Source organism: Diospyros lotus, chromosome 11 (genome assembly GCF_014633365.1).
Source record: "Diospyros lotus cultivar Yz01 chromosome 11, ASM1463336v1, whole genome shotgun sequence".
In the NCBI taxonomy this organism is placed as follows: Eukaryota; Viridiplantae; Streptophyta; class Magnoliopsida; order Ericales; family Ebenaceae; genus Diospyros; species Diospyros lotus.
The window spans coordinates 6756444-6781666 of record NC_068348.1 but is presented as its reverse complement, the minus strand read 5'-3'; the positions used below and the strand labels follow the sequence as shown (position 1 = coordinate 6781666).

The window sequence follows — 25223 nt, the reverse complement described above, 5'->3', positions numbered from 1 at the left end:
TTGTGAGATACTCACTCAATTAACAATCAATGTGTACAGTGAACCAATTATGTTAATAACATTAAACACTTAATATAAAAAGGGTGAAAAATAATTTGCTAGGTTTTTCATTTCTCACCTTAATGGGTTCGATTCTTCTATGAGGATTAATTCTAGAAACCACAAAAATCATCTTCTTATCAGAAACATCCATTTGTATCGGCACCTCAAAGCCAGCAAAAGCAACCTCTCGCCTCCACTGAGAAAAAGAAAACTTCCAATCAGATATAATTCATTATCAGTGCCATTGTAGGAAAACCCACGGCCGTTAGTGGTTTTCAATATTTCTTTCTACAACATGCTTTAGTAATTCCCTTCTAAAGAGAGAGAAAATGAAAGGAATATGGCAAGAAAAAAAATAATAAAGGGAAACAGAACTCTCACTACAAAGTTATAACAACTTGAGCCTTAGGAAAATCCAGATGAGAAAGAAGCTTGAAACACTTTCCTAGTTAATGCTTTATTTCACTAATAAAATGATGTCCCTTTTCAAAATAAAAACCAGAGCTTACTCTCAAACACCCTCCCCCTCCTGTTTCTTTCCCTCCATAAGTTGGAAAATTCTAATTCTTAGCTCATTTATGCGAAAAGTGAGTTGGAAATTAACCAAACAGAGAGAAAGAAAACAATTGCATTAAATTTCATCAACTCCCTTCCACTGGGAGAAGGAACTAGGAAACCAGATTTAAATCTTTGTAGAAGCAAGTTTTGTCAGAAAATAAATTTCCCCAGCACATGAGAAAAAGGGAAAAGAGTTCCGTCAAGCAATCAACCTTAAATTCACAGGTTAAAGCAATTAACATTATCCCATGAAGACATTTCACACAAATTCACAGCTACTTTTCCTACCAAACAGCCACCAGCTGAATCACAGCCTCCATTTACGAAAATACTCACAGATCAATCAGAAATTTTGAACTGAAGCAAAATAAGCAAATCAACCACAAATGTATGCAAAATAGACAAGTCATCAAAGCATACAAACCAGAAAATGGTTAAAGTGCACGATATATAAGTTATCCATAAAATACTTTTAGAATTACAAGATAGAAACCAACCTCTCCCCCGAGGTAACAGAATGTTTTAAAATGCATGATTATTGTGGTATCATGCACGTAATATTGTTGAAAACCAATCATAATAAATGTTATAATGTTCTCTTTCTTTTGATTTTTGTATGGGATCCAACAATAACAATTACATACCAATTACCCTCTAAAAATTTAAATATTAAGGACAATCCTAAATATCAAAAGCAACAAAACACAAAGGCTTCTTGCATGTGTGTGTGTATATATATATATATATATATATATTACAGAAATTTTTATTATAAGAAGTTATCATACTTCTAAAATTCGCATTTATTAATGTTGAACTGCTAAATATCGGAAACTTTGCTAACTAGAAAGCAAATTTTCATTATCTTGAGATGGTTAAATGGATTAATCCAAAAAGTACTTGTGTCACTTTCCTAATTTCACCGCCATTGCCAATATTGATTGATTCTTAATTATCCAGACAGGAAGACTCAGAGGCTTAATTCCTTCTAGATCAGCTATTTTAGTTGGATTTACTTTACCGAGTGATATACTCTTTATCTTCTAACAGAGATAAGAAGCCAAAATCAAAATCAAAATTAGTTGTACATGATCGGATCACCTATTTAGCCAATTGATATACAATATTTCTTATCACGTGGAAATCAGACAAATATTACATTGCCACTGGGTAATGGGAATAATTGGCAGTAGCTTTTGATAAGATTACTGCAGATTTTGATCTCATCTGATCTGATACCATGTGTAATCCAATTCATTATTGGTTTTGGATTAATGGACCTACACATCCTTCTATAAATATGCATGCATACGTACATTAGAAAATATCATCGTCAATAACACCATCATCAAACAAATTAACACTATCATTGTCATTAGGGGGAGAGAGAGAGAGATTGAAGGGCAATTAATGGGTTCTTGGGTAAAGATACAGTTTCTTGGCAAGGGATCCTTTCGGACAGTGTGCAAGGCAGTGCCTCCAGTAAGGGAATTAGGAGATTCTGATGATGATGGTTTGCCAACATCATAGCACCTACAATTGCTGTCAAGTTTGCAGATTTCGACTTCTCATCCTCTCTACAATGGGAAGGAGAACTCCTTCACATATTGGGTGATTGTCCTACAATCATCTGTTGTTATGGAGAAGACGTATCGGAGGAAAACGGCAAGAGTCTCTACAACCTATTGCTGGAGTACGCTCCCGACAGTTCACTCAAGAGTCTGATGGAAAGAAGCAGAGGGAGATTGCCTAAATTTGACGTCAGGCGCTATACTCCCATGATTTTGAAAACTCTATGCTACATACACAAGAATGGCTACGTGAATTGCGACATTAAGCCACACAACATTCTTGTTTTCCCGTATGAAGATGGTACCGGATACTAGGTGAAGATAACCGATTTTGGATTAAGAAAGAAAATAAATGATGACAATGGACGAAACTACGGTCATTTGTTGGGCCACAATTGCAGAACTCTTCTATATTCTTCACCAGAAGCTGTTCAGTGGGGCTCTAATAAACCACCTACAGATATATGGGCTCTTGGGTCCACGACATCCGAGATGATTACTGGAAAACATCCGTGGAGGTACAAGAACAATATGGAGCTTAGACACAAGATAGCTCTTATGAAAGAACGACCCAGAATTCCAATAAACATATCCAGCGAGGGAAAAAGATTTATTGATCAAGTGTTTGGACAAGCAATGGAACACAAGATGGACAGTTGAAAAGCTTCTACAACATCCTTTTGTTCAAGGGGGAACCAGAGGAATTGGCCAATGAGAAGCTACTACTAAGTATTGATGAAGATATTCAATGGATTTCTTGGCTCTCCATGTTTGAAACTTCAGTAAAAGAACATCAAGAACAAGAACAAGAAGAAGAAGATGACAATGAAGATGAAGATGAGGAGTTGTTCTATTTGCCTTCATTTTTGAAGCTTTTTGTAATCTATTAATATCTCTCCATTGTCGAAACCATCAAACTTAACCATTCTTCCTACATTCAATCTTTTGCTTGTTGGGTCATTTAACTTCTTCATCAATCATCGCAGTGACCTCATTGAAAAACTCATTCACGAGAAGTTTCCCTCTCCAACAAGCATTCAATGTATTGATTTTGATTTATATTTATTTGGTTTTTCAAAAGTATTTTTGTGTTGACATTGCTTATTAAAATTGTGTAGAATGGTTATGGTTGTAAATAAAACATTTTTGGTAGATATTTATTCCAAATTTGTGTGATAAAAAAAAATTCAAAAAAGACACACCGTCATCGAAATTTGCAGAAGTGACACACCGTCATCTGGCTTCATTGGGCAACAAAGCCCAATGGGGATTCATTACCCAACTAAGCCTGATGGGATCCGCATCGGGCTTTGTTGTCCAACAAAACCATGGGGATCCCATTGGGCTTTGTTGGCAACGAAACCCATTGGGCTTTGTTGGGCAACCAAACCCGATGGGATCCCCATCGGGCTTTGTTATCCCACGAAGTCCGATAGGCTTCCCATCGACCTCTTGTCCCACGAGGCCCAATGGGTTGGCAACGAAGCCCGATAAGACTTTTCATCGGGCTTCGTTGGCCAACGAAGCCTGATGAGAAGAACTCTCATGTGTGCCAAAATGTTATAAATTAATTAAATTAAATGTGCTTAATGTGTTATGTTAAAAGCATTGCGAACGCGATGAGCCTTGTTTTGCCTCATGTCCCCCATGTATTTTGTTTCTTCCACCTTAAACAAAACCTAAAGAAACGATATAGACAACAAAATGATGTGATGGAGACATTCTATCTTACAGCATACAGCTGCACTCAAGTAGAGTGTGATACACATGGCAAAATTTCAATTGATGTATCTTCAGACACACCTAACATTAGTGGAAGCAAGAATGGAAAGGTGATCGCGTGCATATTGTCCGAGAAGAAGATATTCCATGATGACCACCAATATTGCCGAGTCTCTCAATAAATGCATGATGAAAGCACGTCGGTTGCCTATAACGAGTGCACATGAATTTTTGAGACATATACTTCAGAAATTGTTTGGCGACAGACATGCTACTGCTGACAGGATTGTAACTGAGATTACTTACAGTGGCATATGTCAACTTTGCCCATAGCAAAACATTAGATCGAGGAAGTAGTGTAGTTCCTATAATACACGGGAATAAGGTCCTCGTGAAACATGTCAAGGAATGCGATGGGATCGTTAACATTGTTGCGAAGACATGCAGTTGTCGTAAGTGGGATCTTGATCAAGATCCCATCGCATTCCTTGACATGTTTCACGAGGACCTTATTCCTGTGTATTATAAGTACTATGTCTTCATGCAATTGTTGCTAATAGGTATCATGGTTTGACTTTATTGTTCTTATTACATTCATTGTTTAATGTGATATATTAACACTCTATCTTTCTTTATCGTACCTGACAGTTTCATGCGGGTGCACTACCATTTGTTTTGACATCCATATTACATCGCAAGCTGGGTCAAAAAGGGATATGAACTTCCCATTAATCCGGTCCCTAACAAGTCCGCTTAGGTTAATTCTACACATGTCAGATGGGTGGTTGTACACCCACCAATACAAAGAAGATAATCGGGTAGACTGAGAGAGCGTCGAATTCCTTTTGGTGGGGAAGCTCGTTGAAGGAAAAAATATAGAAAATGCAGTACACAGGGACACAACCGTCTATCTTGCCCTAATGAATTAAGAGACGCCGCCATGGTCGTTCTCTTTTGGTGAGTCGAGTACAGCCGCTACTACAGAATCAAGAGACGCTGCCATGGCCACTGCAAGATCAAGTCAAAAATGCAGCATTTGGAAAAAAATTGGACACGCTCGTCGTTGGTGTCATATACAGTTGAGCAATCAAGATGATAATAATTTTGGCAACGATGTAGACAATCAATATAAATGAACTCATTCAGGCATGATAATGTCGTCACTTATGTTAATTGTTAGATCGTTTGAAGAATAATGTGATTCCTTACTTGCATTTACAGTGTGAATAGATTTCTTACTGACCATATGATACAGTCGCCGTAGAAGGCACGAAAATTGTCCCGGTGTCATTCTATTTTTTTCTCCAAAATTCTGCTATAAACACCTGTAACCAAATAAAACAATAACCCGGTCGACAAACTAAATTGAAATGCAAAAAAACCAAAAAACAAGACTAATTTAAAATGTTTGCAGCGCTCACAAATAGCCCGGTCGACATGATAGCATAATTCCTATCGTATAGTGGATGAGACTGTGCACGTCTTAAGCAACACATGTAACTATCAATGTGTTCCTCCCCCAACTATTCGGTCTCTTTCTCAATGCCCTGAAAGTCGACCAGGGATAAATTGAGGACGTAACCGGTGTGACAACTACAACAACCAAGAATTAGAATTTTTAAAGTTGAGAACGTATTGTTGTTGTAAATAAAAAAATAATACAAGTTACTTACCAAATGTCTTATTTTGAGGTTATGAACTCAATGTAGCCTTCAAGGGGGTTAAGATCATCATCCCCCACTTTCTCGGGCACCGATGGCATTGCCTCCACGTCTGGCTCATTCGCTGGGACATATTTCTTTCTATTCTTCGGTCGGATCGAATCAGTGTAAGGAGATTTTAGAAACTGTGACGGCTGTTTGTCTCGCATAGCACGTTTAGCGACCCTAACCACTTTCTCTTGCAACTGTACGAAATATTACAACATGCATTTTTAAAACGATATGTAAAACGTATAAATAAAAGTGAATTAGGAACTTACCCCAGATGTAGATGTTTGGCCCTAGAAATCGTGATGATCAGGATCTATCTGATCAGCACCCAAGTGCTACTCATCGCCATCGTTGCTGTGAGCTGAGAAATCCTCAATAGGCAGGACGCGTAAATGAGTGCACAGTGTTGTGATCTGTTCTCTCATTTGACTCATTTCCTTGTCAAACTGTATCCTCATCTAATTGATTTCTTGTTACATCCATGTCCTTAACTGACAGATTTTCTATTGCATCCATGACCTCAACTGACTGATTTCCCCATCCATCATTTGCAGCGTTTCCAACGTTAAATCCAATCTCTCGGTAAACTGTAAAAGACAAAAAAAAAAAAAAAAAGTAAAAACAAAAAACTTATTACAAAAAATAAAAATAAAAAACATTATTGTAATAAACATATCCCATTCTCATATTGTGCGCAATGCGGACTGTGCTACCCAAATCTTGGCGTCCTCTGTTCATGTACAGCCTCTTCCTCCTCATCCCTATGTATCCAACCCTGCCTACCTCCTCACTCCCAATTTTGTAGACGTCGACTCCAACCGAGTGGAGAGAGTTATAAGACCTCCAAAAATCCATCTCCCGCTCAGTATAGATGGGGTCTAGTGTCGTAAACGATCCACGTGCCTACAGAATTGTATTTTTTTAGATAGATATTATATAAATAAAAAGAAACGAGACATTTTAGGTCACATTTACACTTACATTCATCAAATATTTCTCGTAATTTTTGACTTGTGGCCTTTTATTTCACAACCATTTCCTACACCTAGGAATGGTGATTGATTCGGATAGTCTGACAGCCTATTTATTCTCAACAAATGAGAATGTCTCAATCAACTACCACTATAAAGAGCAAAAAATTTTATAATAAAAAAATATAAAACAAATTAAATTAAACAAACGTTAATAAATACAAATCATATACAATGTATAATGTAATGTAATACAATACGAAGAGATTAAAATATTAGTGATTGTACTTGAAACGCCCACACGAAACCATAAATGTTGATTTTCTTCCCAACCTCGTTAGTCAACTTCTCCTTCTTTGTGGCCAAACGAAGGTAATGTAAACTCTGACTATAGATGTACGTCCCCTAAGGGAACGCCTCAAATGCATGTAAATCATCGACCAAAGCCTACATGAAATCCTCAACATATGTACGGTCATCATGGCCCAACAATAGTATATTGACCACAGCAATGTAAATTAGTTTCAGGACATCCTCTGGTACAAGTCATTTATCATAAGTTGCAGTTTTATGTCGTGTCCGTAAACTATCTGCCTCAACTGGCCTCGCTTCAATGCTTTCTTTATCAATGCGCCCAAACCGGAGTCCACTAATAAGGATGAACTCCAGCTTCTCATACCTGTATGGTGCGCCGCTAATCTCGAACCACATTTAATCGTGGCGGGCACCAGGAACTGTTACCTCCTTAACTAAAATTTGAAATAGCAGTTGTGGTGCAGTCATCATTTGTGATAAGAGGTATATGCAATAAGTGACCTAATGAATCCTGCACGAATCTATCCAACAATGCATACTGGTTGAGAGCCTCATGAACTGCCACAAGGTGCTTGATCCCACAATGAGTAGTGAGTTGCATTCCCTACATTATTATTCGGTGAACGTGAACATAAGTAAATTCTCTAGTCTGTTGATCAATCATCTGCAGGAAAAAGAAAAAAAATAATAATATAAAAAATTAAAATAAATTAACAAACAGTTAAATAAAAAAATTTGAAAAACACTAAAACTAATATAAAAGAAAAATTAATAAACTAATTGAGAACATGTGATAAAAATGATAGTGAAAAAGTTAATTTGACATTCTTTAAACGTATGTTTTGATTGGGTAACTAAACAATATCAAATTAACTTTTGATTGGCTGACCAGAGGTCATCGGCCATGGCGTCGATAGCTATTGCAATGCCGAGATTCGACTCGTGGCTGAGAAGACTCGTGTAAATCGGTCGACGAAAACGATGACCCACGTCGTGAGCCATCGACCAAAAGGGGACACGAACCGTCAGTCAGGGCAGTCACGATGAACCTCGATTTTGGAGAACATCGTCGACGATGGCGGATGCAAGGCCCAATCAGTCGACGGCAATAGACCCATGGCCCTTGTCATCTTCTAAACATCGATCTCGCCATGGTCGTTTTTTCCCATCGACCTCCGGTCTTCTCCCCTCTCTCGTCTTTTTACAATCGGCTGCCTATGTGACCGCCATTAATGGAAGCAAGCCACCGGCGATGAAGAGTGAGAAAGAAGAAGGTGGCCAAGGGCAGGAAAAAGGCACCAACGGGAGCGGCAGGGCAAGGTGGAAGGCGAAACCCTAGGTGATTTGGGAAAGAAAATGAGTTTTGACCTATTAAATGTTCGGTCGACCCACTGGGTCAGATTTGGATCAAAGTCAAGCATGAGTTTGTTTTGCTAATGTGTCCATTATTGGACACAACAGCACGCCACCTCAGCGTCACGTATGTAGGTCCACACGTCTGTCTACTTTAGGACAAAATTAAAACAAAAGTTAAAGTTCGATAATAAAATTGAAAAAAATGTGAGAACTGGATAATAGAAAAAAAAATAACGCTAAGTTCAGTGTAAAATAGTCTATTTGGCCATATTTTTATGATGTTTTCGATTGCAGGAAGTCGTTGGATTGTTCTGTGGAGGTCTACATGCAGCTTCAACGCTAGCAGTTATCACTGTAGTGATCTTTTACCTTTTATTCCTTTGAATTCCTTTCCCTTTTTTTTACGTCTTGCTATTTCAATCATGATGCTTAAATAGTCATTCCATTTTAAACTGATTGGGTTGTGACAATCAGTTTAAAATGGAATGACTATTTAAGCATCATGATTGAAATAGCAAGACGTAAAAAAAAGGGAAAGGAATTCAAAGGAATAAAAGGTAAAAGATCACTACAGTGATAACTGCTAGCGTTGAAGCTGCATGTAGACCTCCACAGAACAATCCAACGACTTCCTGCAATCGAAAACATCATAAAAATATGGCCAAATAGACTATTTTACACTGAACTTAGCGTTATTTTTTTTTTCTATTATCCAGTTCTCACATTTTTTTCAATTTTATTATCAAACTTGAACTTTTGTTTTAATTTTGTCCTAAAGTAGACAGACGTGTGGACCTACATACGTGACGCTGAGGTGGCGTGCTGTTGTGTCCAATAATAGACACATTAGCAAAACAAACTCATGCTTGACTTTGATCCAAATCTGACCCAGTGGGTCGACCGAACATTTAATAGGTCAAAACTCATTTTCTTTCCCAAATCACCTAGGGTTTCGCCTTCCACCTTGCCCTGCCGCTCCCGCTGTTGCCTTTTTCCTGCCCTTGGCCACCTTCTTCTTTCTCACTCTTCATCGCTGGTGGCTTGGTTCCATTAATGGAAGCCACATAGGCAGCCGATTGTAAAAAGATGAGAGAGGGGAGAAGACCGAAGGTCGATGGGAAAAAACGACCATGGCGAGATCGATGTTTAGAAGATGACAAGGGCCATGGGTCTATTGCCGTCGACCGATTGGGCCTTGCTTCCGCCATCGTCGACGATGTTCTCCAAAATCGAGGTTCATCGTGACTGCTCTAACTGACGGTTCGTGTCCCCTTTTGGTCGATGGCTCACCAACGTGGGTCATCGTTTTCGTCAACCGATTTACGCGAGTCTTCTCAGCCACGAGTCGAATCTCGACATTACAATGGCCATCGACGCCATGGCCGATGACCTCTGGTCACCCAATCAAAAGTTAATTTGATATTGTTTAGTTACCCAATCAAAACATACGTTTAAAAAATGTCAAATTAACTTTTTTCACTATCATTTTTATCACATGTTCTCAATTAATTTATTAAATTTTTTTTTATATTAGTTTTAATGTTTTTCAAATTTTTTATTTGACTGTTTGTTAATTTATTTTAATTTTTTATATTATTATTTTTTTCTTTTTCCTGCAGATGACTGATCAACAGACTAGAGAATTTACTTATGTTCACGTTCACCGAGTAATAACGCAGGGAATGCAACTCACTACCCATTGTGGGATCAAGCACCTTGTGGCAGTTCGTGAGGCTCTCAACCAGTATGCATTGTTGGATAGATTCGTGCAGGGTTCATTAGGTCACTTATTGCATATGCCTCTTATCACAAATGATGACTGCACCACAACTGCTACTTCAAATTTTAGTTAAGGAGGTAACAGTTCCTGGTACCCGCCACGATTAAATGTGGTTCGAGATTGGCAGCGCACCATACAGGTATGGGAGGCTGGAGTTCATCCTTATTAGCAGACTCTGGTTTGGGTGCATTGATAAAGAAAGCGTTGAAACGAGGCCATTTGAGGCAAATAGTTTACGGGCACAACATAAAACTGCAACTTATGATAAATGACTTGTACCAGAGGATGTCCTGAAACTAATTTACATTGCTGTGGTCAATATACTATTGTTGGGTCATGATGACCGTACATATGTTGAGGATTTTATGTAGGCTTTGGTCGATGATTTACATGCATTTGAGGAGTTCCCTTAGGGGACGTACATCTATAGTCAGAGTTTACATTACCTTCGTTTGGCCACAAAGAATGAGAAGTTGACTAACGAGGTTGGAAAGAAAATCAACATTTACGGTTTCATGTGGGCGTTTCAAGTACAATCACTAATATGTTACTCTCTTCGTATTGTATTACATTACATTATACATTGTATATGATTTGTATTTATTAACGTTTGTTTAATTTAATTTGTTTTATATTTTTTTATTATAAAATTTTTTGCTCTTTATAGTGGTGGTTGATTGAGACATTCTCATTTGTTGAGAATAAATAGGCTGTCAGACTACTCGAATCAATCACCATTCCTAAGTGTAGGAAATGGTTGTGAAATAAAATGCCAAAAGTCAAAAATTACGAGAAATATTTGATGAATGTAAGTGTAAATGTGACCTAGAATGTCTCGTTTCTTTTTATCTATATAATATCTATCTAAAAAAGAACAATTCTGTAGGCACGTGGATCGTTAACGACACTAGACCCCATCGATATTGAGCGGCAGACAGATTTTTGGAGCTCATATAACTCTCGACACTCGGTTGGAGTCGACGTCTACAAAATTGGGAGTGAGGAGGTAGGCAGGGTTGGATACATAGGGATGAGGAGGAAGAGGCTGTACATGAACAGAGGACGCCAAGATTTGGGTAGCACAGTCCGCATTGCGCACAATATGAGAATGGGATATGTTTATTACAATAATGTTTTTTATTTTTATTTTTTGTAATAAGTTTTTTGTTTTTACTTTTTTTTTTTTTTTGTCTTTTACAGTTTACCGAGAGATTGGATTTAACGTTGGAAACGCTGCAAATGATGGATGGGGAAATCAGTCAGTTGAGGCCATGGATGCAATAGAAAATCTGTCAGTTAAGGACATGGATGCAACAAGAAATCAATTAGATGAGGATACAATTTGACAAGGAAATGGGTCAAATGAGAGAACAGATCACAACACTGTGCATTCATTTACGTGTCCCGCCTATTGAGGATTTCTCAGCTCATAGTGACGATGGCGATGAGCAGCACTTGGGTGCTGATCAGATAGATCCTGATCATCACGATTTCTAGGGCCAAATATCTACATCTGGGTTAAGTTCCTAATTCACTTTTATTTATACGTTTTACATATCGTTTTAAAAATGCATGTTGTAATATTTCGTACAGTTGCAAGAAGAAGTGGTTAGGGTCGCCAAACGTGCTATGCCAGACAAAAAGCCATCGCAGTTTCTAAAATCTCCTTACACTGATCCGATCCGACCGAAGAATAGAAGGAAATATGTCCCAGCGAATGAGCTAGAAGTGGAGGCAATCCCATCAGTGCTCGAGAAAGTGGGGGATGATGATCTTAACCCCCCTGAAGGCTACATTGATTTCATAACCTCCAAATAAGACATTTGGTAAGTAACTTGTATTATTTTTTTATTTACAACAACAATACGTTCTCAACTTTAAAAATTCTAATTCTTGGTTATTGTAATCGTCACACCGGTTACGTGCTCAATTTATCCCCGGTCGACTTTCAAGGCATTGAGAAAGAGACCGAATGGTTGGGGGAGGAACACATTGATAGTTACATGTGTTGCTTAAGACGTGCACAGTCTCATCCACTATACGATAGGAATTATGCTATCATGTCGATCGAACTATTTGTGAGCGCTCCAAACATTTTAAATTACTCTTTTATTTTGATTTTTTGCATTTCAATTTAGTTTGTCGACCGAGTTATTGTTTTGTTTGGTTGCAGGTGTCTATAGCAGAATTTTGGAGAAAAAAATACAACGACACTGGGACAGTTTTCGTGCTTTCTACGGCGACTGTATCATATGGTCAGTAAGAAATCTATTCACACTGTAAATGCAAGTAAGGAATCACATTATTCCTCAAAAGATCTAACAATTAACATAAGTGACGACATTATCATGCCTGAATGAGTTCATTTATATTGATTGTCTACATCGTTGCCAAAATTATCATCATCTTGATTGCTCAACTATATATGACACCAACGACGAGCGTGTCCAATTTTTTTCCAAATGCTGCATTTTCAACTTGCTCTTGCAGTGGCCATGGCAGCGTCTCTTGATTCTATAGTAGCGGCTGTACTCGACTCACCAAAAGAGAAAGACTATGGCGGCGTCTCTTAATTCATTAGGGCAAGATAGACGGTTGTGTCCCTATGCATTGCATTTTCCACATTTTTTCCTTCAACGAGCTTCCCCACCAAAAGAATTCGACCCTCTCTCAGTCTACCCGATTGTCTTCTTTGTACTGGTGGGTGTACAACCACCCCTCTGACATGTGTAGAATTAACCCAAGCGGACTTGTTAGGGACCAAATTAATGAGAAGTTCATATCCCTTTCTGACCCAACTTGCGGTGTAATATGGATGGCAAAACGAATGATAGTGCACTCGCATGAAACTATCAGGTACGATAAAGAAATATAGAGTGTTAATATATCATATTAAACAATGAATGTAATAAGAACAATAAAGTCAAACCATGATACCTGTCAGCAACAACTGCATGAAGACACAGTACTTGATCAAGATCCCACTTACGACAACTGCATGTCTTCGCAACAATGCTAACGATCCCATCGCATTCCTTCACATGTTTCACGAGGACCTTGTTCCCGTGTATTATAGGAACTACGCTACATCATCGATCTAATGTTTTGCTATGGACAAAGTTGACATATGCCACTGCAGGTAATCTCAGTTACAATCCTATCAGCAGTAGCACGTCTGTTGCCGAACAATTTCTGAAACATGTCTTAAAAATTCACGTGCACTCGTTATAGGCAATCGACGTGCTTTCATCATGCATTTATTGAGAGACTCGGCAATATTGGTGGTCATCATGGAATATCTTCTTCTCGAACAATATGCACGCGATCACCTTTCCATTCTTGTTTCCACTAATGTTAGATGCGTCTGAGGATACATCAATTAAATTTTTGCCATGTGTGTATCACACTCTACTTGAGTGCAGCTGTATACTACACGATAAAATGTCTCCATCACATCATTTCGTTGTCTATATCGTTTATTTAGGTTTTGTTTAAGGTGGAAGAAACAAAATACATGGAGGACATGAGGCAAAACAAGGCTCATCGCGTTCGCAATGCTTTGGTACCGATCGGATACAATTATCAAATTCTACTACACGCCGATAGCCTCCCTTAATTTTCTTAAAAACCAAATCCATGATCTGTCAGATTCACCATCTCCAAATCCAAAAGCGATGGGATAAATCATCTCATCTCTATCTTTACAAGTGATAACAAAAATCACCCATTTGTATTTACCTTTCAAATGGACGGCATCAACAACAACAACCGATTTTGTGTAAGGCCGAAAATTCTTAAGCGAAACCCTAAGAGTAAAAAATAAATACAAGAAACGATTATTTTTATTAGTCTTTATTGCCGTAATAGTGTCGGGATTTGTTTCTTTTAACATGTGAAAATATAAGGGTAGCTGCTGAAATGACTCATCTACATTGCCATAAGCAAGTTTCTTTGCATATTGTAAAGACCTCCAAGTTTTAGTGTACATAATATGCACACCATGCTGCTCAAGCAGCTCTCCCATTAGCATTCCAGGTGTATATTCACTAATTGTCACTTGTTATGAGAACAAACTCCCGATAACAATAGCCTTTACACTCCAAACATGTGAATCGTAGATGTCCGGACTATATGTGTGACTAAACATAAACTTCGCCACACGCCAAAACATACAACCAGGTCTGCATCTTTCACAAAGCCAAAACTTACAGTTCACATATTTGCAACCGGCTTCAAATCGAACCGTGCACGAACGTCTGATTCGATAGTCTATCTTCACATCAACACAATTGTCTAAAGGCCAAAATCAATTCCTGTTTAAGTTTAAATAGTGCGCCATGATAAAAAATATCACCCTCGTAGGGAATCAGCACTTCTGGTCGCGTTGCCTTAATTGCATAATTTTCTACACTATGAATGACCAAGTTTCCATGTAAAGGCTTATCCTCAAATTGAGAAACTGAAAATCTTATTTCTGGATACTCCGGACTGGCTCCTCCTTCATCACCACCACCACTGTCATCACCACCGTTATCATCACCGTTATCATCTATTTCATTATCACCATCATCATCTGACAAACCAGCCGTACTATATGTACCAAAATCATCATTCCACAGTAGACTACGTGTTGATATAAGTGGAACATCAACACCTGCATCTTTATTACCACCACTATATGAAGGAAATTGGTATTGCAGCTCACTTATGTATGTTACATACTCCAGCATCTTTATGAATCATATCAACATAAATCACTTTATATTTACTTTCTTCGTACATAACAAACTCAATACCATAGTCGTCCTTGATAAGAAGCTTAGTGGCTGAAAGACTGCACGATGGTCCATTAAAAAATAAATGTTGATATCGTACCTTATTTTATCAATTCCCGTCACTGTGTAAACAATATCAGTTAATTGAGTAAAAATCGCATTCTTATTGGCCATCATACAAGTCTTATTACCCCCAGTATACTTATCATCATTCTATTCCCCGTTTCACATAATTACCAACGACAGTTTATCCATTGCTGCAAGATTCAAAACAAGAAGTTAGGTTATTTAATCCGGACATGGTAAATTCCCCAATTCTAACTATTAGTAAGTATAATAGGCTTGATTTCATTTTCTTTTTCTAAAGAGATAATTTGTACAACTTAAATACATTATTTTTTACTTACAAAATAACAATTTTATTACTAATATAATCTTCTCTAATTATAACTAAAATATTTAGTATATGAAAAAAATTTAAAAATTTTATAAAAACATTAGAGGATTTTAACATAACACATTAGGCAAATTTAATTTAATTATTTTATAACATTTTGGCACACATGAGAGTTCTTCTCATCGGGCTTCTCATCAGGCTTCGTCGGCCAACGAAGCCCGATGGAAAGTCCTATCGGGCTTCGTTGCCAACCCGTCGGGCCTCGTGCGACAAGAGGTCGATGGGAAGCCTATCAGGCTTTGTGGGGCAACAAAGCCCGATGGAAATCCCATCGGGTTTCAGCCTATCGGGCTTCGTGGGCAACAAAGCCCGATGGGGATCCCATCAAGTTTCGATGCCTAACGAAGCTCGATTTTTGCCCCACGAAGCCCGATGGAAAGTCCCATCGAGCTTTGTTGCCCAACGAAGTCCAATGATTGAGTGCCACTTCTGAAAATTTCGATTATGGTGTGACTTTTCTAGAAAAAAAAAATCAACACAGATCTAGAATGAATATCTACCAAAAGTATTTTATTCACAACCACAACCATTCTACACAACTTTAATAAGCAATGTCAACACAAAAATACTTTTGAAAAACAAAAACAAATATCAATCAAAATCAATACTTTGAATGCTTGTTGGAGAGGGGAAAGATAAAACTCTTACTCAATTGATTAAATTCCGCTATTACAATGGAAACTACCCAATTACAGTAGCTTGCAGCAATGGAAATCAGCAATAGCAAGAAAAGAAAACAAAAGAAGTCGGGCCTATTCGAGAGGGCCTCACTCTCCCACAACTTCTTCAACAATTTTCCAGATCTTCCACACCTTTCTCTCTCATTTCCCCTCACCTTATATACCTTCTCAACAATCTGTTACAGCCACGTGAGAGAATATTCTTCCTATGATGCACGGAAACGGCTCGAAGGCGCCGTTTTGGCGTTTTCGAACCGTTTCCCGTTTCGAAAAAGGGGAAAAATGGCCCGAAACGTTTTCGGGTCGTTTGTGTAATTTTTAGATACTTCTGCGCCATTTCAGCAAATAATAAAATTTATTGGAAACACGTTTCAGCTAATTTCAATGGCTTGAAGAAAAGCCCTAACCCCAAAATTAGTTCCTCTCCTCCTCTTCTTCTTCTTTTTCTTCTTCCAGTTCGAGTTCGATCACCCTTGCCTTCGCCGCCATCTGCTTTCGGTCCTGTTGCTTCATCACTCTCGCCGCTGTCCGGTTCGTCGCATCGCCGTTAGCTTCGTCGCACTCACCGTCTAGTTCATTTCAGTGCTCCTCGTCGTCTGCTTCCAGCCCTCCACGTCTACTTCCAGCGCCTCGCTTCGTCGCCTTCGAAATCGCCATTGCTGTCGTGCCGTCATCGCCCTCGCCGTCGTGCCATCGTCTGCTTCATCGCCATCTGCTCGGCGTTTGCTTTCCTCTTGTAAGTAATCTCCCTAGATGTTCAAATGCAATTACAGTGTTGATCGTATAGTTGCAATTACAGGTTTCTTCCCTTGTATTTGATGCATACAAACTGATGCTAAACAAGATTCCTGTCTTTAATTAAAGCCTTTGGGGAAGGATGCATTTTACCCTGGCAAGGTCATATGGAAGTCTAATTATACATAGAATGTAGGTCAGGCATGTAATGTTACAGAGGGTGATCAACATCTGATTGATGTACCTTTCTCAACATTATTGCTTGTGCTTCTTGTGCGAAATAAGTTGGAAATGAATCTTACAACAGATGAGATAAATATAGTGATGCAGAACCAGAAACAAAAACACAATAGCAAACCCGATTACTTAAATCAATATCAATAATCAAAGTTGTTTTCAATTACATCCTAAAGAACTATTTATAAACAACTAGGAGCTAAATTCCTTTCTTACTAGGTTTCTAAAATCCCAATCTAATTAGGATTCTACTAACCACTAACTATTGGAACAAAAGAAATCAAAAGAAATTGCGAAGCAAACTAAAATAAGAAATAAATAAAGAAAACAAAATAAACAATACTAATTGCTAAAATCTACTCTTTTGTCCTGCATCATATAGTCTTATCGTAAGGTTATTATGTAGCATGCATATAAACTGACACCACTACATGGAAAACCAAATTATATAAAGATTTTTCATTCTTTTCTGAACCTGAAACTTGTTATCGATTTTCTGTCCATTAAAGCAAAAATGGAAACAAGTTGGCTGGTTCTGGTATTTTCAAGCCGATTAGGAAATATTTACCAATTACTATGCTGCAGATCAACTAGGGAAGTACATGTAAGAGGATTCTATATGTACTCCAGTAACTCTATCCTCATATGTCCTGACACATGTCTGAATTTTGAAAAAGGCACTGTCATTAGTTTGTTACTGTCTTTTTCTGATTTTTATCACCATTCTTTGGCCAAGCAATAAGCTTTTCCTTATCTGTATGAATTTATTTTTGATTTGGCTAAGTGACAGTTTCCTGAAACAAACATGCAATTTGACTTGAGATATTTGTCCTCTAATTGGCATTTGTTAACAGTCACTCACTCGACCTTGTTCTAAACTGAACTTTTGGATATTAATCTTTAAAAATATTTGTCATGTTTAGTGCTGAAGCCCTATATTGATCCAAGTAATCCTCTTGTAGTTGTAGTTTGTACTTTAGGATCTAAAACTTGATCTCCACCTATGTTGATTGAAATATGGCAAGACTTTTCTCCTGTTAAGTGAAAAATTATTGCAAGTTTTGAGTCTTCAAGAAAAAAAAGTGAATCAACTATCTTACAACAAGAGAGAAAAGTATATGAGATTTGCAGGACTTTTCCCGACAATATTTGTATGCCCTCTTAATGGAAAAGTATATGCATTATGCTTATTACATGGATTATAAATTTGTTAAAATTTAATCTTATATTATGAACTCTATATTTGATCATATATTGATTTATTAATTTAATTCATAGGTCATATGGCTCATTCAACTTCAAGTTCAGGATCTAATAGCAGTATTTCATCAAAAAATAAGAATGAGGAAAATAGTCCATTATGAAAATATGTGACTAGAATGGAGAAAATGGGAGAAAGAGGGGGTAGTTGGAAATGGACTTGCAACTTTTGTGGTTTGCAAAAATTTGGGACATACACAAGACTTAGGGCTCGTCTATTAAGTATCAGTCAGAAAAGAATTGCTTGTTGTAAAAAGGTAAGTCCTGAAATTATGGTTGAGATGAAAAAAGTTGAAAGAGAAGTTGAAGAAAGATTATCAAGTTTACAACATAAGCAAGTGCCATTACCGACTAGTAGTGTTTCTTTGGGGCATTCTTTGTCTTTACATGAACCAAGTGTTTTAGAACATTTAAAGAAAAAAAAATCCATGGATTCACCTCTTGCGAAAGCTTTTGACATGGAAACTAGAGCACAATTAGATGCTGAGATTGCTAGGATGTTTTATACTGGGGGTTTGCCTTTTAATCTTGCTAGAAACCCATATTATCTGAGTTCTTATTCATTTGCTGCTAATCATCCATTAGGTGGTTATGTGCCTCCGAGTTATAATAAGTTAAGGACCACATTACTTCAACAAGAAAAGGCAAATGTTGAAAAATTGCTAGAACCTATTAAAAGCACTTGGTTGGGAAAAGGTGTTAGCATTGTTACTGATGGTTGGAGTGACCCACAAAGAAGACCCTTGATTAATTTTTTGGTTGTTTCTGAAAATGGTCCAATGTTTATCAAATCTGTGAATTGTTCATGTGAAGTAAAGGATAAATAATTTATTGCTAATTTGATAAAATAGGTAATAGATGAAATTAGTGACCAAAAAGTTGTACAAATCAATGCTGCTAATTGCAAGGGAGCTGGGGAAATCATTGAGGGTATGTTTCCACATATTTATTGGACTCCTTGTATTGTCCATACACTTAATCTTGCTTTGAAAAATATGTGCAGCTAGAAATTTAGAAAGTAATCAAGAGACATATGATGAGTGTCATTGGATCACTGAAGTGCATGGAGATGCTTTGGTTATAAAAAAATTTATAATGAATCATTCAATGAGATTGGCCATGTTCAATCGGTTTAGTTCTTTGAAGTTGCTTGCAATTGCTGACACTCGATTTGCTTCTATTGTTGTTATGCTTAAAAGATTTAAACTTCTTAGACGTGCACTTGAAGCAATGGTTATAAGTGATGAATGGGCACAATATCGAGATGATGACCAAGAAAAAGCTCGATTTGTTCGTGAATTGGTTGTGAATGAGAATTTTTGGGAAAAAATTAATTATATTCTCGCTTTCACAGCACCTATTTATGATATGCTTAGAGTTTGTGATACAAACAAACCATGCTTTCATTTGGTCTATGAGATGTGAGATTCTATGATTTTCAACATGAAGAAGGCTATTTATGATCATGAAGGCAAGCTGCCAAGTGATTTTTCATCATTTTTTCATGTCATTCATCGTATTCTTCTTGCTCGTTGGACAAAACATAGCACTCCATTACATTGCCTAGCTCATTCTTTGAACCCGAGTAATTTTCAAATTCAATCTTTATTTCTTACTAATTCAACACTCTATGTATTATTTTTTTTATTTTTAAATTTTTTTTGATTTTGTCTTTTGAAGGTATTATAGTGATAAATGGCTTCAAGAAAAAGAAGGTAGAATGTCTCCACATATGAATGGAGATGTCTCTACACAAAGAATGAAGTGTTTTAGGAGACTTTTTCCTAATCCAGATGAGCGTGTTATTGTTGATGATGAGTTTGCTGATTTTTCTCTCAAAAGTGGGCCATTTGGAGACCCAGATGCTATCTTGAATAGCTATGACAGGGAACCTAGGAAATGGTGGGCATGTTATGGTTCACATGCTCCTTTGCTTCAAAGGTTAGCTTTTAAGGTGCTTGGACAACCTACTTCATCTTGTTCTGAAAGGAATTGGAGTACTTATTCTTTCGTTCATTCATTTAGAAAGAATAAATTAACTCCAAAACGTGCAGAGAATTTGGTCTTTGTTCATAACAATCTTCGTCTTTTATCGAGAAACACCTCTCAATATTATGACGAGAAGACAAAGATGTGGGATATAGGTGGAGATGAATTTGGAAGTATGGAAGATGTGGGTATTCTCGAATTTGCTAATCTCTCCTTAGATGAATCAGAGTTGGAGTCTGTACTCCTTGACGAAGATATTAGTTAGTTTATAGAGACATAACGTGATGAACTAAATGAATTTTTATAAATTGTATTATGTTTCATTCTGTTATTTAAATTCTATGTTTATTTTAAATTACTAAGTCATGTAAGGATAATAGAACTTTCTAAATATTGTTTATGGTTATTTGAATGCATTGTGGACTTTATGTTTATATTTGTTTAAATACATTATGGAACTTATGTTTATTATTTATATTTGAATTTTTTTATATTAAAAATTATATTTATAAAAAAACCCCTATATTTTTTAAATTTACAGTTTACCCCGCGTTTTCGTTTCCTACCTTTTTAGAAAAATACCGTTTTCACGTTTCCGTTTCCGCGTTTCCCGTTTCCGTGCAACATAGTATTCTTCCCCTAACAAACTTTGGACTCTTCTATCCTTTGGTCAATTTTCTTGGCTACCCTTGATTTCTCCCTTCCTTTTACGCCTCTGATAGGCATGAATAACGGGGGTCCTAACATTAACCCCGCCCAAGAGACACACCTTATCCTCAAGGTGAAATTTAGGAAACTGTTGTTGTATCTAATGGTAGGGCTCCCAAGTTGTCTCTAGGGGTGGCAGCCCCTTCCATTGGATTAGAACATCAAGGTTTCTCAAATTCTTTCTTGTGCCCGGCCTAACCCCCAACAAAAACTCTGGTTCTGCCTTCATCTCCAACTCAGCCGTGAGCTGGTCTGGAATTTCTGTTGTCCCTTGCACTGCTCCTTCCGCCTTGCGAAGCTGGGAGACATGGAAGACGGGATGGATCACGCAGGAAGGTGGTAGGGACAGCTTGTACGCCACCTTCCCAATCTTCTTCTCCACAGAAAAAGGCCCATAAAATTTCGGTCACAACTTCTCGTTCACCCTAGCAGCCAGTGTCTTCTGTCGGTAGGGGCGGATTTTCACATAAACCAGTTCGCCCTCAAACTGCACGTCTTGTCGCCTTTTATCTGCTAAATTCTTCATTCTTGCCTGCGCTCGCCGCAATTGGGCCTACAACTCCTCCAAAACAACATCCTGCTCTAGCAACTGTTGCTCGATTGCTGAAACTGCCGTAGTTCCTTTCTCATAACGCAGCAACGGGGGAGGTTCACGCCCATAGACTATTTGAAAAAGAATTAGTTTTGAGGAGACATGATAAGAGGTATTATACTAATATTCTACCCACGAAAGCCAGCTGCACCACGCCTTGGGTTTGGAGGAGGAGAAACACCGGAGATAAGTCTCTAAAGTGCAGTTTAGGACCTCAGTTTGACCATCTGACTGGGGGTGATATGCGGTGCTTCTGTTCAACTGAGTGCCTTGCAACCTGAATATTTCTTTCCAGAAATGGCTGACAAAAACTTTATCTCAATTGGAAACGATCGAGTTTGGAACTCCATGCAACCGGACAATCTCTTTCACGAAGATCCCTGCTATGTTGGCTGCTGTAAATGGGTGTCTTAGAGCAATAAAATGTCCATATTTACTAAGTCGGTCCACCACCACTAAGATAGAATCTCTCCCCACTGATTTGGGCAACCCTTCGATGAAATCCATAGATACCTCCTCCCAAATTTGACGAGGAACAGGAAGGGGCTGCAGCAGCCCTCTCGGAGACAACGCCACATATTTGTTTTGCTGACACACAGGGCAATGCCTGATATATTGCTAAATGTCTCACTTCATTCTCGTCCAATACACATTGGCTAATATCCTCTTATAAGTCTTGAGGAACCCGGAGTGGCCCCCAATCTGTCCGTCATGTCCTTCTTCTAACATCAACGGAATGAGAGTGGAGCCCTTAGGGAGAAACAATTTCCCTTTATACAACAACTGCCCATCCACCCATGCAAAATCGGGTCTGTTCTTAGGATTTTCCAGCACCTCTCTAATAATTTCTTTAAGTTTCCCATCTTCATCAACCTCTTTTTTGAGCTGGTCCAGCTGCAATACTCAAGGAATGATGAAGGTCATAAGTGTGGTAGGTGAATGGACGCGTGAGGGCATCCGCAACCCGATTCTCCATCCCCGGGCGATATCAGATCTCAAAGTCGTAACCCATCAGTTTGACAACCCACTTTTGGCACTCCGGACTGACTACCCGCTGTTCCATCAAGAATTTAAGGGTTCGTTGATCCGTTCTTATAACGAACCTTCATCCCAATAAATAATGTCTCCAATTCCTCACAGCAAAAACTATTGCCATCAGCTCCCTCTCATACACCGACTTGTTTCGACCATTGGGATTTAGGGCATGACTGAAGAAAGCGATAGGTCGCTGCCCCTGCATCAAGACTGCCCCCAAACCATGACCCGACGCGTCTGTCTCCACTATGAATTCCTTCGAAAAGTCCGACAAAGCCAGCACGGGCAGTTCAACCATTGCCCTCTTCAGAGACTGGAAAGCTTGCTCCGTCTCCTCATCCCAAGAGAAATTATCCTTCCTTAGGCGATCTGTCAACGGCCAAGCCAGCTTGCCGTAATTCCTTACAAATCTTCGATAATACCCCGTAAGGCCTAAAAATCCTCGAAGTTCTCGCAGCGACTTAAGACTGGGCCAGTCCAGCATCACCTGCACCTTGGCATTATCGGCATCCACTCCTTCTTGGGAGATGATGTGCCCCAAATACCCAATCTTCCGCTGTCCGAACATGCACTTCTTAGCGTTAGCATATAGCTGGTGAGCAATTAGAACTGTTAACACACACTTTAGATGTTCCTTGTGCTCCCTCATACTCTTACTGTAGACTAAAATGTCATCAAAGAACACCAAAACGAATCGTCTCAAGTGCTCCTTAAAAATCTCATTCATCAAGGATTGAAAAGTAACGGGTGCATTTGTTAAGCCAAACGGCATGACTAAGAATTCATAACGACCCTCATGAGTGTGAAAAGCAGTCTTCAGAATGTCATCCGATGCGATACGTATCTGATGATACCCCGATTTCAAGTCTAGCTTAGAAAAAACAGCAGCCCTGTGCAATTCGTCCAATAACTCTTCAATGACAGGAATAGAAAATTTATCGGGAATTGTTACCTTGTTTAAAGCCCTATAATCCACACAAAATCTCCAACCGCCATCCTTCTTCTTGACCAACAATACCGGGCTGGAAAATGGGCTGATACTCGGCCTGATAAGACCTGCTGCCAACGTCTCTCGAACCAGCTTCTCAATTTCGTTTTTCTGGAGATAGGGGTAGCAATAAAGTCGTACGCTTACCGGAGAGACTCCAGATTGTAACGTAATAATGTGATCCCTTCCCCGATGCGGGGGCAGCCCACAATGCTCCTTAAACACCTCCTTAAAATCTGCCAGCAGGTCCTGCAATTCCCCAGGAACCATCTCTTCTCCCTTCTTTTCTTCAGCTGTCAAACTTCCCAACTCCAACAGCACTCCTTCTCCGTTTTCTCGAAAAGCCTTCATCATCGACTTCAAAGTTACCAATGTGTTGCTGAGGCTGGGGTCCCCAAGCAGTGTGACTGTCATACCCCCCAATCTGAACTTCATAACCAATGAACCCCAATCTACTTGGGTCTCCCCAAGCGTGGCTAGCCACTTCATTCCAAGAATTACATCAGAGCTTCCTAGCTCTAATGATAGGAAATCATCAATTACCTCAACATTTTGCAACCGCAGAGTAACCCCCTTACACACTCCAACCCCTTGAACAGCCATACCCGACCCCATGATCACTCCATAACCTCTCGTTTGAGTCTGAGACAGCCCCAGCTTCAGCACCAGTTTAGCAGCTATGAAGTTGTGAGAAGCCCCACTATCGATTAAGACCACTACTTCTTGGCCATCAATTTCCCCCTTGATCTTCATGGTCTGTGGAGGTGTTAACCCCACCACGGAATTCAAGGATAGCTCCACCACTTCCCCTATTCTGACTGTGTCTTCCGTTTCCCTTGAATTTTCTCCAGTTTTAGCCTCTACTGTTTCTACTTCTCCCTCTTCCCTTTCTTCCTCATAAATTACCATCACCTGCAGCTCTCTGTTCTTGCACTTGTGCCCCACCGAGTACTTCTCATCCCAACGAAAATAGAGACCCATCGCCCATTTGGCTTGCAACTTGCTCTCGCTTAACCGTTTAAAAGGAGGGTTACTCCACCTACCGACGGCTGCTGGCCAATGCGAGGAGGCGGTGCTGTGTGTCGCCAACTTCGGCGGTGCTGGTGGAAGGGGCCGAATCACCGGCTGGGTGTTTGTTACTGGGAAGGAAATGGCCGATACCCGAGTTGGGCCTGATCCAAGATAACCTCCGCGGACCACCTGATTCCTCTCCTCAATCCTTTGGGCCATCTCCATCATCTGCTCCAGTCTCGTTGGCCGCAATACCCTCATCTCCGCCCGAATATCCAGCTTCAGGCCATTTAGGAAGTGACCTTCCAGAAACGCTTCTGGCAAACCTTCAAGTGATGAAGCTAAGGTCTCAAAACAAAGGCGGTAGTCCTTGACGGACCCCATCTGCCTAAGCGCGAGGAACCTCTCCTCCGCGGTGCCTTCTTGAGTCGATCGGAATCAATTGACCAACATCGCTTTGAGCTCCTCCCAACTCCTCACGCGCCAACACCTTTGCTCCCACTAAAACCAGGCGAGAACAGCTCCTTCAAAACAGAGCGCCGTCGAATCCAGCTTCTCCGCGTCCAACAGTGGATTCACAGCGAAGTAGCATTCCGCCCTAAAGACCCACCCCTCAGGGTCGTCTCCCTCAAACAGTGGCATCTCCAAGCGTCGACCTCTCGTCTCCAGTCTTCCAAAGTCCTCAGGCACTCCGCATTTGTCCCTCACTCTTTCTCCCACCCCTGGTGT

At 39.2% G+C, this 25223-nt stretch overlaps 1 protein-coding gene across 1 annotated transcript in view; it reads right to left on the bottom strand.

Moving 5' to 3' along the window:
* LOC127813589 (ABC transporter I family member 20-like) overlaps positions 1–25223 on the bottom strand; it is a 28235-nt gene continuing 3012 nt past the window's right edge. The window contains exon 3 of the mRNA XM_052354632.1: positions 1–238. Coding sequence (XP_052210592.1) covers positions 62–238 — 177 coding nt within the window. The 3' untranslated portion in view covers positions 1–61. The remainder of the gene's footprint in view (positions 239–25223) is intronic.